Below are 15,601 nucleotides of genomic sequence, written 5' to 3' on the forward strand. Positions count from 1 at the left end.
GGAATCACTCTGCCAGGGTGTGTACCTGACTGGATCTGTTATGGTAACTGTCGTCTTTTGTGAAACATTATTAAAGGTAATTTTAGGTTACTGTAAGTTTGTTGTGGTGTTATCATTTAATTTGTTTATAACAGTTAAGGGGGTTTGTATGGAGGGTAAATGTTACTACTGGGCCCAGTGACTCTAGTTCCACTGAAGATTTACCCTGGTGTTTTTACTAAAAATCCTCAGACTTGTTTCCACCTCCAGATTACTGTGGTGTTTTACCAAAACAGCCCTGCTCCTGGGACTCACTGGGCCAAAAACAGCCCTGGCTCCTGGGACTCACTGGGCCAAAAACAGCCCTGCTCCTGGGACTCACTGGGCCAAAAACAGCCCTGCTCCTGGGACTCGCCTGGCCAAAAACAGCCCTGCTCCTGGGACTCACCTGGCCAAAAACAGCCCTGCTCCTGGGACTCACCTGGCCAAAAACAGCCCTGCTCCTGGGACTCGCCTGGCCAAAAACAGCCCTGCTCCTGGGACTCACTAGGCCAAAAACAGCCCTGCTCCTGGGGCTCACTGGGACAAAAGCAGCCCTGCTCCTGGGACTCACTGGGACAAAAGCAGCCCTGCTCCTGGGGCTCACTGGGACAAAAGCAGCCCTGCTCCTGGGACTCACTGGGACAAAAACAGCCCTGCTCCTGGGGCTCACTGGGCCAAAAACAGCCCTGCTCCTGGGGCTCACTGGGCCATGGCCTCAGTGGGCGTGCTCTGTAAACTATGTAAACACAATTTCCCTAGTATAACATCAGGATGTCTGCAGTGTAGCCTAGTGGTTAGAGCATTGGACTAGTAACTGAAAGGTTGCAAGTTCAAATCCCTGAGCTGACAAGGTACAAAGGTACAAAATGCCTCAGAACAGGCAGTTAACCCACTGTTCCTAGGCCGTCATTGAAAATAAGAATTTGTTCTTAACTGACTTGCCTAGTAAAATAAAGGTAAAATAAAATAAAAAATAGTGTAACACTGGTGTTGCAGTCAAAAAGCAGCACCATCAAAATTCTGCCTTTGTACCACATTACGATTGACTCATGTTGCGCTGGGCAATATATAAATGCATTAATTTGTTTTATGCGCGATATTGCAAATGTTTGTATCGCAAGATCAAGTATTTTTTTCTCTCATTTTTATAAATGCTAATGTCCGCTTGTTCACGTTGTCTTTTTGGTCCTGTCTCCACTCCTTCTGCTGTGACTGTGCGCCTTCCCATTTACACACCAAGCTCCTCCCCATGCAACTCACAACAACAAAGATGCAAATAGCCTTGTTGTCAGAGGAGCTTTCATTTTTGATCCTCCACTGGCTGTTTGCATTTGAGGTTTTGTCAAACAGAATCGGTCATATGGACACAAACACATTGAGACACTTTTTTATTTTATTTATTTATTTTTTATTTAAGGGGTGTATCAGCTTAATATTGCAGAAAGAATATTGGTTCCATCAATGTAATTGTCTGCATAATTTCCAATCCCCCATATATTTTTTTGGTAGATAAATATATCCGTACACGCATGCATATATATATATGCATGCATACATACAGGTGGATTGTATTTATCATCATTAGTCATTTAGGTCAACATTGGATCATTCAGAGATCCTCACTGAACTTCTGGAGAGAGTTTGCTGCACTGAAAGTAAAGGGGCTGAATAGTTTTGCACGCCCACTTTTTCAGTTTTTGATTTGTTAAAAAAGTTTGAAATATCCAATAAATGTCGTTCCACTTCATGATTGTGTCCCACTTGTTGTTGATTCTTCACAAAAAAATAGTTTTATATCTTTATGTTTGAAGGCTGAAATGTGGCAAAGGGTCGCAAAGTTTAAGGGGGCCGAATACTTTCGCAAGACACTGTGTATATATATATGGATGTGTATATATATGTATGTGTGTATATATATGTGTGTGTGTGTGTGTGTGTATACCTATACAGACATACATACCTATACATACCTATACATACATACTTTTAAAATGATATACCTTTATTATTCCCCGCAAACTCTACCACCGATCCCCCAATTGGAGTAAACTAATAAACACTTTGGCTTTTACCTTCAATTAATACATCTTATACACATTTTACAAGCAGTCTATTTTACAATAGTTGTTTTTAGTTCTTCCTCTATTTCTGATGTCCATCCAGTTTGATTTCTGTTTGTAACTGTGCTATTTCACAAACGTTCTGAACCTATATACATTTTACAGACCCCGTATGATTTACATGTTGTATCTTGCTATTAGTCCCACCCTTCAGCTCCATTCAACCTCTCCCATCGATCTCTCAACATCATCCATTTTGGATTTCTATTTGCCATATATTTTTCAACTGTGCCTGATGCTCCACAAACAAATTGAAGCTTTCTATTCTCATAGCTTCTACAGATTGTACATTAAAAATGCACATTTTTACTTAAATAATTATTATATTATTGATTGATTGACTATGGCTTTTCAAATCACCCAGTATTGCTATCTGCAGCATTAGTTCTAGGCAAATGTTGCAATTCTTCAGCCATTCCTGGACCTGTGACCAAAAACGAGCTACATATGGACAATACCAAAATAAATGATCTAATGACTCTGCCTCCTTACAGCAGAATCTGCAGAGCTAGGAAGATTGTATCCCCCATATATATAACATTCTATTAGTTGCAAGCATTTTGTATAGTAATTTAAATTGAAAAATGTGAAGTTTTGTATCCGGCGTTGTTTTGCGTATCAATTCATAAACCATGTGCCGTGGAATGGGTACATCGAAAATCTCTTCCAAACTATTTTGCAATATATATGGCACAGCTGTCAGTTTTTTGATCCTTAAATTAAATTGGTATATGTTTTTATTTATCACACTTTTCTTTAACCATTTATGCTCTTTAATACAGGGCCGACATACAAGTGCTTACTTTTTTCCCCTTCTACTTTTTTTTTGCGGTAATGCTGCAATTAATTGGTTGTAGTTTTGGGTAGAGCAGACATTTCCATATGTCTGTGTTAGCTGCATGTGTGACAACTCCACCAGTCCTATTTATGATATCATTCACAAAAATTATACCTTAAACATTTCCTCAATTTTTATTTTTGATCAATTAGTATATTTTAATTTAACCACAATATTTGTTGTATTATTTGTTCAGTCTTTTCAGATGGATTAAATGAAATTGCAACCAACTTCCTAAGGCTTGTTTAAAAATAAAGATATTTTGGAGATTATTTCCTTTTCAAACAATTGAAAGTGGGCCGGTGTAATCTGAATAAAGGGAAAAAGGCCCTTCTTGAACATAGGATGAGACATTCGCACCAATTTACTAGAGAACCAGTTTGGATTTAAATAACTTTTGTATGACTGATGCCTTTAGTGAGAGGTCTAATGCTTTAATATTTAATAATTTCTGCCCTCCGAATTCATATTCATTATATAAATAGGCCCTTTTAATTTTATCTGGGTTGCCGTTCCAAATAAAATAGAATATTTTATGTTCATATAATTTAAAAAGCAGGTCACTAGGTGTAGGCAAAACCATAAGCAAATAGGTAAACTGTGATATGACTAAAGAGTTAATCAGGGTGATTTTTCCACAAATAGAGAGGTATTGTCCTTTCCATGGTAGCAAGATCTAATCTATTTTAACTTTGTATAAAAGTGTATTAAAGTGAGTTCATTTCTTTTGGGATTTGTATACCGAGTATGTCCACATCTCCGTCAGACCATTTAATTGGTAAACTACATGGTAATGTAAAATGTGTTTTTATTTTTGGTTTTAATCCAGAGAGAATAGTAAAAGTATCTAGATCCTCTGAGGCCGTGGAGAGAATTGTGGTTTTAAAAGAGAACCTGAATCATCAGCGTACCATGACACATTAAGATTAGATCAAACAAGGGATTAGAAATCCGTGGCTTAAAAACTAAAGGCTAACATTTAGATGGCAATAATAAATGGATATGCCGATAGTGGACAACCTTGTTTTACCCCTCTAGAGAGTTTAAAACCTTCTGAGATGTAGCCATTATTTACTATTTTACACCTAGGGTTACTAACCATAACTTTAACCCATTTTATAAGAGATTCCCCAAATGTATATATAAACTCCAGTCGTACTTTATCAAAAGCCTTTTCAAAATCAACTATGAAAACCAGGCCTGATCTCCCCGATTATTTCATAGTATTCTATTGTTTCCAGTACTTGTCTTATTATCTCCAATGTATAATTCCATGTAAAAAACTTATATTAGGATTGTTACGAATCCCTTTTGGCCCGACAGTCTAGGGGGGATGGTAATGAGACTCGTAACATAACTCATGCAAATTATTATTGTGACAAAGGAAAAGTGTGAACGAAATAAGCACGACAACTGAAATCTACCGTCAAACTCTAGGTTTATTTATAAACACACGGTAATGGGGGGAGCAGGAAAAGGGGCTGAGCTGGACCCAAGGAAAGAAACAATAAGTATTCAAAAACACCCCTAAGCTAGACTAGCCTACTTTAACAACAGCTAACTAACTAACCAAAAATACAGTGGGTGGTCCGCCCAGTTCTAACTAGTGTATTTAACAAAGTTCACCTACGGGTAGTGTATGCCCATGGGCGACTTGTCTTGGTTTCCCCCTTTTCCCACCAGCAACAAAAACACAAACACCATAACCAAAAACAATACTCACAGGTGATGACAAAGTGCTATGAGGTGCTTAAACAAAAGAGAGGTTACGACACAAAGCGAGAGTGAAACACAGAGACCTACAGACATGGCATTTACAGAGAGATTGAGCTGAGCTGAGCTGAGCTGAGCTGGGCTCCAGAACAAACAAATGATGGGGTTTTTAAACCATGGGGAAAGAACTGTGATAGGTTTAGGAAATATGAGGAGGTGTGTCTTCTGATTGATGATTGATTGGGGAGTGATGATTTTCACCTGTGAGGGGAGAAGGAGAGAAAAGAAACACACACACAGGATACACACACACACAGGATAACTGTATCCGTAACAAGGATGAATAATATCTGACAATACTTTTTAAATTCTATGCGCCAAGCATTTTGCTAGGATTTTTGCATCACAACACTGAAGTGTAAGAGGTCTCCAATTTTTTTAAATGGGCTGGATCTTTATATATACCATTTGGGTCCTGTTTCAGTAATAATGATATCAGACCTTGTTGCGTGTCTGATAATCTACCATTTATATAGGAGTGGTTAAAACATGCCAATAATGGTCCTTCGAGTATATCAAAAAATGTTTTGTATACTTCCACTGGTATGCCATCCAGCCCTGGAGTTTTCCCATCCTTAAATGCCCCAATTTCATCAAGCAGTTCCTCCTCTGTAATTTGGCCTTCACATGAGTCTTTATGTACAGATGTTATTAGGGAAAAAATCCATACAATTTAGTTTGTTAGTGGAGATGGAGGAGCCTGAAATGAAAACATATTCTTAAAAACATATTCTTAAAGTACTTTACTTCCTCTTTTTTGCATGACTCCATTTGTAACAAGTTTGAATACATTTTTTTGGGGTAGCATTTCTATATTGAAGATTGAAAAATAATTTGGTGCATTTTCCCCCATATTCCCCATCCAGTTCGCTTTATTTTTGTAATCTATTACACTGGATTTTTCTTGAATAAGTTCCTCCATTTCTTTTTTTTTTCCTCAAACTTATTCTGTGCCTCTTTGATACCGTTTTTATTGCTATCTAATAAAGGTTGACCGAATTTATTAAATGTATTTTTATTTTTAAAAATTTTAATTAAAAAATAAAAATGATTTTTCAACTCCGATACCGATTTATTGGAGGACCAAAAAAGGTTTTAGGTTGTAGTTAATAAAGTATTTATAGGACTATTTCTCTCTCTACCATCTGTATTTCAGGGTCCTGTGTGGCTCAGTCGGTAGAGCATGGCGCTTGCAACGCCAAGCGTCGTGGGTTCGATTCCCGCTGGGGCCACCCATATGTAAAAGTAGTGGCCCCAGCCGACTTGTAAGTCGCTTTGGACAAAAGCGTCTGCTAAATGGGATATATTATTATTATATTATATACCTTTGACTATTGGGTGTTCTTATAGGCACTTTAGTATTGCCAGTGTAACAGAATAGCTTTCGTCCCTCTCCTCGCCCCTACCTGGGCTCAAACCAGGAACACAACGACAACAGCCACCCTCGAAGCAGCTTTCCCCATCGCTCCACAAAAGCCGCGGCCCTTGCAGAGTAAGGGGAATAACTACTCCAAGTTTCAGAGCGAGTGACGTTTGAAACGCTATTAGTGTGCATCCCGCTAACTAGCTAGCCATTTCACATCAGTTACACCAGCCATTAGGCTGATAGGCTTGAAGTCATAAACAGCGCTGTGCTTGCGAAGAGCTGCTGGCCAAACGCACGAAAGTGCTGTTTGAATGAATGCTTACGAACCTGCTGCTGCCTACCATCACTCAGTCAGACTGCTCTATCAAATCATAGACTTAATTATAACATAACACACAGAAATACGAGCCTTTGGTCATTAATATGGTCGAATCCGGAAAATATCATTTCGAATTTTTTTAAATTTTATTTCAGTGAAATACGGAACTGTTCGGTATTTTATCTAACGGGTGGCATCCCTAAGTCTAAATATTCTTGTTACATTGTACAACCTTCAATGTTAGGTCATAATTATGTAAAATTCTGGCAAATTAGTTAGCAATAAGCCAGGCTGCCCAAACTGTTGCATATATCCTGAATCTGCATGCAATGAACGCAAGAGAAGTGACACAATTTCACCTGGTTAATATTGCCTGCTAACCTGGATTTCTTTTAGCTAAATATTCAGGTTTAAAAATATATACTTCTGTGTATTGATTTTAAGAAAGGCATTGGTGTTTACGGTTAGCTACAGTCGTCCAACGATTGTGCTTTTTTCGCAAATGCGCTTTTTTAAAATCATTCCCCAGCGTTGCATCGATTATATGTAACGCAGGACACGCAAGAAACTAGTAATATCATCAACCATGTGTAGTTATAACTAGTGATTATGATGTATTTATTTTTATTGCAAGATAAGATTAATGCTAGCTAGCAACTTACCTTGGTTTCTACTGCATTCGCGTAACAGGCAGTGGAGTGCAACGAGAGAGAGGCAGGTGGTTATAGCGTTGGATTAGTTTACTGTAAGGTTGCAAGATTGGATCTCCCGAGCTGACAAGTTGAAAATCTGTCAGATAAAAAACTATTATATAAGGAATTGGCAACTCGTTTTCATTCTGAGAAATAAGGTAGGCCACTTTATTTCAACGTCTGAACAAAGTGGACAGGCTAGTATGCTATTCAAACAGTTGGAGACGGACGGACGGGTGTGTTCATAACAAATCAACTGTTTTACCTTTGTTAGCTAGCAAATGGATCCAAGTTGGCAAGACTTTAAATATAAAGATAAGCTGGCTACTCACTGGCACTTGGGCTTGTGTTGAGAGATTATTTGAGACCAAATTTTCTATAATGCCTACTACAAAATGTTGATCATTATTAGTTGATGTGCATTATGCATGGTTTTGGTTAAATTAGTAACAAGAGCATTTTCATAGACTTGAATGCCAGATCAGTGATTATTGCAAAAAGATGTCTTAAACTATTTTAATAAAATGATTTGTGAGTTATTTGTTGTTGCTGAAGGCCAGCTGGCGACCAGAGTCGGCTTGCAGGCACCCGGCCCACCACAAGGAGTTGCTACATTGCGATGGGACAAGGAAATCCCGGCCGGCCAAACCTTCCCCTAACCCAGATGACGCAGGGCCAATTGTGAGCCGCCTCATGGGTCTCCAGGTCATGGCTGGCTCTGAGACAGCCTGGGATCAAACCCGGGTCTGTAGTGATGCAGTGCCATAGACTGTGGGAGGCCTCTATATACAGAGTTTACAAAACCTTATGAACACCTGCTCTTTCCATGAGACTGACCAGGTGAATCCAGGTGAAAGCTATGATCCCTTATTGATGTCACTTGTTAAATCCACTTTGATTAGTGTAGATGAAGGGGAGGAAAGGTGTTATTAATGTTTTGTACACTTGGTGTATATTGTGAATCACCCATATGTTTGAAAAAAATAAAGATATGATTTTTAGGCCGTATTGCCCAGCCCTAGACTAATTGCATTGCAAACACAGATGTGTAAACACTGGCCAGGCCACGTGCATGTAGCAACAGACAGTTACTGTCAAATATTCTACCTTCGACCGATTTGTTGGTCACGCCAGCTCTTATTGCACATATTAACCCATTCAACATATACTACGTGCACTTACTCACGCTTATACACAAAATGCATGAGGGCTATGTTCTGTGAAGTAAAGACACACACACCTACCTACCTGTGCTACGTGCTGAAGCTCACAGAGCCAAACCGTAAGGAAGTTTTTATGAACAGTCAGTTTACAGTCCACCACTGAGGAGGTCATCTGAGTACATGTAGAAAACACTCTTCACCACCACCTGGCTGCCACTGAAACAATACGTTCCAATATCCACGCTAGCATACTACATAAAATAAAGGAATGTATTGGATATGCATTGTAAGTGGTATTGCAGTATGGATAATTTAGGTACTATTGATAATCTACTACTAGCCATCCCCCCTCCCTTCTATGTTGCCTGCACATCACTTAATGTAGCACGAAGTAGGCCTAAATTAATAAACAGCAGTGCGATAACAAAATGTAAATTCCTTCCCTGTCCCTGACCTCTGTTTGTTTAGACAGAACTCGAGTGGTGTTTTAAACGAATGACAGAGTACATGTAATATGAAAGGCTGGCTGCCTGCATTCCTGCAGCTCTGTGTTTGACTGGTCATCATGGGATTTTGATACCAGAATGTTCTTTGTAAAGTGGTCAGGAATGAAGGACAGCTGGTCTACTGAATGCAACCCACTGTCTCATGACTCCCATCTTCTCACGAGAGTGAGAGAAAGGGAGAGCGAGACGGGGATGGTAGCACAGGTGAGATGGAGTAAGAGAAGAGATGGGGGAAGGAGAGAGTGCAGAAGAGAGGATGAGTAAGTAGGCTATTTCTTTCCCATTTGTGTTTGGTTTTGGGAGTTGCCTGCCTGCCCTAGTTGGTTGTATTGTGACTGGGCTTACCGGGCTCCTGGTTTTGTTGCCTGTGATAAAGAGCCTGAGGCTTTTATTATTTTCTCAGACAGATGCAGCATTCAACCACAAACTCTCTCTTCCTCCTTTACTTTGGGAATAATGTCTCTTTCAGTGACTTGTCCCATGCTGTGACGCAACAAAGTGAATTCTGTGTGAAGGCGACTGTCTGGACAGAGAAGCTCAAACGATGGTTAACAGAGTGATTTGTAGCGGTTACATAAGAAGGCTTTTGTCATTCTGCTAAGATGAGCAGCACTAATGTCTTAGCTGAATTCTGAAGAGAAATCGTACTGTGTTTGGGAAGAATCGCAAGAGCGTTGTGCCAAGAAAGTGTTTGCTTATTAGTGAGGCAGCCTGGAACAAGGCCAGTCCCTTCTGGGTCATGATCCCTCAAGGCCAGGTTTAAGGCTCGCACACGTTACACAAATGTGGATCCAGCATCCGTCTGCTGATCGAGCTTTTGTTATAGGGACCACATGTTTCAGATGTCTGTCTGCCAACATTTTTCATGCGACTCTACAGTACATGTCAAATTTGTGCACACTCAATTTGGAAATTACATTCAGAGGTGAAGTACTCTCAGCCAGCAAACGCTATCGGCGTGTCTGAGCCCTTAGTCTGGAGGTACCTAAACCACTGTGTCAACGATAACTGTGTCATGATGTAACAGTTTGTGGCATTGAGCTTATCTTTTTCTTCATGACAGACTGACAGTAAGATTGGGGGGGGGGGGATTGATACAGTTACATATTACTTTTAGGTTTAATTTATTTGCACACAAAACGATAAGTGATAAAAAAAACTAGACAGATAAAAACTAATATAAACTGTGTAGGTGTGGTTGGAAGCCCAAGGGCCTTATATACTGTAAAAACCACACCACAAACTATATACAATACATAAGTACAAAAATAAGAAAGGTTTGTTAAAATGTATAACAAAACCCACTAATCATAAATGTACAAATGAACCGATCAGCAATCACAAAACGTGTGTGTGAGTGAGATGGGCTATATGGAGATTACTGAGTAGTTTGGTTCATCAAGCTGACCCCCAGTCTTTGCTTCAGGAGGTTTTTGCAATGTGAAAATAAGAATTCCAGAGTGTACCTCTGTATCTGATAACCAATTCTCTATGCAAGGGGTGGCAGTTGGGAGGGTGAAGGTTATCGCAGTGTGTCTTGCTATATAGATGGATTTCAGAATTAACCTGGCAGAATCCATTGAAGGGTGTCGGTAAATTGTCTAGGAGGTATGAGTTTTTGGTGATGAAAGTGCAGAATTGGCGTACATCGATGTCACATAAATGACAAGATATTGAGTTTCTTAAACAAAGGTGCAGATGGAGCCAGGTAATTAGAGGAAGTGGCAAGTCTTGGAATTGTATTTTGTATGATGAGTAATTTGTGTAGATAGGAGGTATATGTACAGACCTGTGTGGCTCAGTTGGTAGAGCATGGCGCTTGCAATGTCAGGTTTGTGGGTTCGATTCCCACAGGGGTACCAGTACAGAAAGAAATCTGAAAATATATGGGTAGGAGCGTCTGCTAAGTGTAAATACTTGGGATACACCGATTTTATTACATTTTTGCCGATACTGATATCCAATATTTTCCTTGCCAAAGAAAATGATGCCGATAACCGATATTTTAATATTTTAGCTGCCTTTTAAGCATTCTAGTACAGTTAAATAGTTTTTTAAGGCACTGCATCTCAGTGCAAGATGCATCACTACAGTCCCTGGTTTGAATCCAGGCTGGAACACATCTGGCCATGATTGGGAAGCCAATAGGGCGGTGCACAATTGGCCTAGCGCCGTCCTGGGTGCGCCGTCATTGTAAATAAGAATTTGTTCTTAACTTACTTGCCTATGTAAATAAAGGTTACACACACCACACCACACTGACCAAAAGTTATTTTGTTGGCATTTAAGTATGTTCCCATTCCCAGTAAAACATAATCAAAATGTTTCTTACTTGCTGTTTGGATTTCATTTGTTCAGTCTTTTCATTCTTTTTTTAAACATTTATTTTTTATGTTTTACCCCCTTTTTCTCCCCAATTTTGTGGTATCCAATTGATAGTTAGTCTTGTCCCATCGCTGAAACTCCTGTACGGACTCGTGAAAGGCGAAGGTTGAGAGCCGTACGTCCTCCGAAACACAACCCAACCAAGCCACACTGCTTCTTTTTTTTTAACCCCCTTTTTCTCCCCAATTTCATGGTATCCAATTGTAGGTCGTTACTGTCTTGTCTCATCGCTACAACTCCCGCACGGACTCGGGAGAGGCGAAGGTTGAGAGCCATGCGTTCTCCGAAACACAACCCAACCAAGCCGCACTGCTTAACACAGCGCGCATCCAACCCGTAAGCCAGCCGCACCAATGTGTCGGAGGAAACACCGTACACCTGGTGACCATGTCAGCATGCACTGCGCCCGGCCCGCCACAGGAGTCGCTAGTGCACGACTCCTGTGGCTTGTCCCTACCAGCCAGCCCTACCCTCCCCTAACCCGGCCGACGTTGGGCCAATTGTGTGCCGCCCCATAGGGTCTCCCTGTGGCAGCCGGCTGCAACAGAACCTGGACTCCAACCCAGAATCTCTAGTGGCACAGCTAGCGCTGCGATGCAATGTCTTAGACCTCTGCCCCACTTGGGAGGCCTCTCTTCCTCTGTGGCCTCTCTTCCTCTGTGCCCGCTGTCACTGTGTCCGTTTCCATCTTGTCCAGCTCTGTATGTAGCATTTCACGTAAACCCTGTTTCTTGTCTGCATCGAAGTAGCGGTCCTTGTACCTAGCATCGAGCATGGTGGCGACACAGTAAAGAGGCTCAGAGAGAATGCCACTGGATCGCTTGTTCACATCCCCCATTACTTTTGTAAGTTTTAACCCCATGGTCTGTGTCGGCAGTTTTATTGAGCAGGTGCTTCAATACCATGGCCGAGGGTATCACGTCTGCTGCAGACGCAGTTAAGCTGATTTCTTGAGTCAGTTGATCGAATGGAGCTAGGAGTGTTCATGTTTCAAACATGTTCTCAAATACCATTGAAATGGCAGCAGCGGTATGAGAACCAGCACATTCTTGAGCAATACGGCTTTCCTCACTACAAAATCAAATTTTATTGGTCACATATATACCATTGGTTGGAAGTTTACATACACCTTAGCCAAATACATTTAAACTCAGTTTTTCACAATTCCTGACATTTTAATCCTAGTAAAAATTCCCTGTTTTAGGTCAGTTAGGCTAATTTTCTCATGCTCTCTCGTCTCCGTGGAGCAATATAGTGAGATATGTTTGGAACATAAAATCATAGTAACAAATTGCAATACATATATAATCGGCACCTAAGTATTGTAATAATATCGTATGGTGAGGTCCCTGGCAATCCCCAGCCCTACAGTAGTGGACGAGGCCCTGACAGATAACTCGGCTCTCTGATCAAGCGTTCCGACCTGACCTTTGTCACCCTCTCTCTTTCTCCAGGGGGCAGTGAGGGCCAAGGTCACATTCTCCAGCGCTTTCCTGAGAAAGACTGGGAGGACAATCCCTTTCCACAAGGCATCGAACTGGTATGTAACAAACATAGCTCACACACAAACATACGCACAATAGCCTACATATTTACCCCAGCTACATACAGTTGAAGTCGGAAGTTTACATTCACCTTAGCCAAATACATTTAAACTCAGTTTTTCACAATTCCAGACATTTAATCCTAGTAACAATTCCCTGTCTTAAGTCAGTTAGGATCACCACTTTATTTTAATAATGTGAAATGTCAGAATAATAGTAGTGAGAATGCTTTTATTTATTTCATCACATTTCCAGTGGGTCAGAAGTGTACATACACTCAATTAGTATTTGGTAGCATTGCCTTTAAATTGTTTAACTTGGGTCAACCGTTTCGGTTAGCCTTCCACAAGCTTCCCACAATAAGTTCTCACAAGAATTTTGGCCCATTCCTCCTGACAGAGCTGGTGTAACTGAGTCAGGTTTGTAGGCCTCCTTGCTCGCACACGCTTTTTCAGTTCTGCCCACATATTTTCTATGGGATTGAGGTCAGGGCTTTGTGATAGCCACTCAAATACCTTGACTTTGTTGTTCTTAAGCCATTTTGCAACAACTTTGGAAATATGCTTGGGGTCATTGTCCATTTGCAAGACCCATTTGCGACCAAGCTTTAACTTCTTGAGATGTTGCTTCGATATATCCACATCGTTTTCCTCCCTCATGATGCCATCTATTTTGTGAAGTGCACCTGTCTGTCCTGCAGCAAAGCATGATGCTGCCACCCCCGTGCTTCACAGCTGGGATGGTGTCCTTCGGCTGGCAAGCCTCCCCCTTTTTCCTCCAAACATAATGATGGTCATTATGGAAATTGCTCCCAAGGATGAACCAGACTTGTGTAGGTCAACAAAAAAAAAAGTCTGAGGTCTTGGCTGATTTCTTTTGATTTTTCCCTTGATGTCAAGCAAAGAGGCACTGAGTTTGAAGGTAGGCCTTGAAATACATCCACAGGTACACCTCCAATTGACTCAGATTATGTCCAATTAGCCCACCAGAAGCTTCTAAAGCCATGACATCATTTTCTGGAGCTTTCCAAGATGTATAACTGTTGCGACGAGCAATCCCGTATCCGGGAGCGTAATTATAGCCTCAAGCTCATTACCATAACGCAACGTTAACTATTCATGAAAATCGCAAATGAAATGAAAATAAGTATATTGGCTCACAAGCTTAGCCTTTTGTTAACAACACTGTCATCTCAGATTTTCAAAAAATGCTTTTCAACTATAGCTACATAAGCATTTGTGTAAGAGTATTGATAGCTAGCATAGCATTAAGCCTAGCATTCAGCAGGCAACATTTTCACAAAAACAAGAAAAGCATTCAAATAAAATCATTTACCTTTGAAGAACTTTGGATATTTTCAATGAGAAGACTCTCAGTTAGATAGCAAATGTTCAGTTTTTCCAAAAAGATGATTTGTGTAGGAGAAATCGCTCCATTTTGTTCATCACGTTTGGCTAAGAAAACCCCCCGAAAATTTAGTCATTACAACGCAAACTGTTTTCCAAATTAACTCCATAATATCGACAGAAACATGGCAAACGTTGTTTAGAATCAATCCTCAAGGTGTTTTTCACATATCTTTCGATGATAAATCATTCGGGCAGTTGACTTTCTCTTCTGAACTAAATGGAAACGTGCATGCACCTGGAGATTACGCAATAGTTTTGACAGAGGACACCGAGCGGACACCTGGTAAATGTAGTCTCTTATGGTCAATTTTCCAATGATATGCCTACAAATACGTCACAATGCTGCAAACACCTTGGGGAAATGACAGAAAGTGTAGGCTCATTCCTTGCGCATTCACAGCCATATAAGGAGACATTGGAACACAGCGCCTCCAAAATCTGGCTCACTTCCTGTATGAAATTTAATCTTGGTTTCGCCTGTAGCATTAGTTCTGGGGCACTCACAGACAATATCTTTGCAGTTTTGGAAACGTCAGTGTTTTCTTTCCAAAGCTGTCAATTATATGCATAGTCAAGCATCTTTTCGTGACAAAATATCTTGTTTAAAACTGGAATGTTTTTCATCCAAAAATGAAATACTGCCCCCAGAGGTTCAAGAGGTTAAAGGCACAGTCAACTTAGTGTATGTAATCTTCTGACCCACTGGAATTGTGATACAGTGAATTATAAGTTAAATAATCTGTCTGTAAACAATTGTTGGAAAAATTACTTTTCATGCACAAAGTAGATGTCCTAACCGACTTGCCAAAACTATAGTGTGTTAACAATAAATTTGTGGAATGGTTGAAAAACTAGTTTTAATGACTCCAACCTAAGTGTATGTAAACTTCCGACTTCAACTGTACATAATCCGTACCTGAAGAAAGGCTGCATCATGAAGGGATCAACATAACCAAGAATCATTTACTGTTGATGTGTATTTAATGTCTCCCAAATAACCCTTATTCCAGTATTGTTTACCTCATTATTGTCTAATGTGTTTTGCCAGAGTCAATATTGAAGAATTCCTAAGTGTTCATTATATATGTACAGCGGGGTTCAAATGGCATGTCTGTTTTGTATTTCATTCATTATATATTACAAGATGAATGCCTATAGAACAATGGTTATTCCTTGGTTTGCTTCTAGCCTATTTCTCATCCCGATCCAAAATAAGGGTGTAAGGTTAATCATTTCTGACACGTGGAAAGTTTTCTTAACTTGATATAGCCTAGCGGTGGAAAATAACCAAATAATAGGCTAGAGATCAGAGGTGAGTCACAGAGATGCAGAGTAGAGACATGTGACATAACACACTGGGATACGGCCCACTAATACTGTATATTCCTCTCCTGTCATCCATCTCTCCCTCTCCTATCCTTTTCAACTCATTCCTGTTTCCCTCCTTCTCGTTTCTCGACCCCCT

At 40.3% G+C, this 15,601-nt stretch overlaps 1 protein-coding gene across 11 annotated transcripts in view; it reads left to right on the plus strand.

Moving 5' to 3' along the window:
- Positions 1–15,601, plus strand: part of LOC135514923 (myotubularin-related protein 5-like) — an 80,015-nt gene that overhangs the window by 20,607 nt on the left and 43,807 nt on the right. For all 11 annotated transcript variants that reach the window (XM_064938651.1, XM_064938658.1, XM_064938653.1 and 8 more), the window contains exon 2: positions 12,638–12,723. In XM_064938651.1, coding sequence (XP_064794723.1) covers positions 12,638–12,723 — 86 coding nt within the window. The remainder of the gene's footprint in view (positions 1–12,637; positions 12,724–15,601) is intronic.

This window comes from Oncorhynchus masou, chromosome 26 (genome assembly GCF_036934945.1).
Source record: "Oncorhynchus masou masou isolate Uvic2021 chromosome 26, UVic_Omas_1.1, whole genome shotgun sequence".
Taxonomy (NCBI): Eukaryota; Metazoa; Chordata; class Actinopteri; order Salmoniformes; family Salmonidae; genus Oncorhynchus; species Oncorhynchus masou.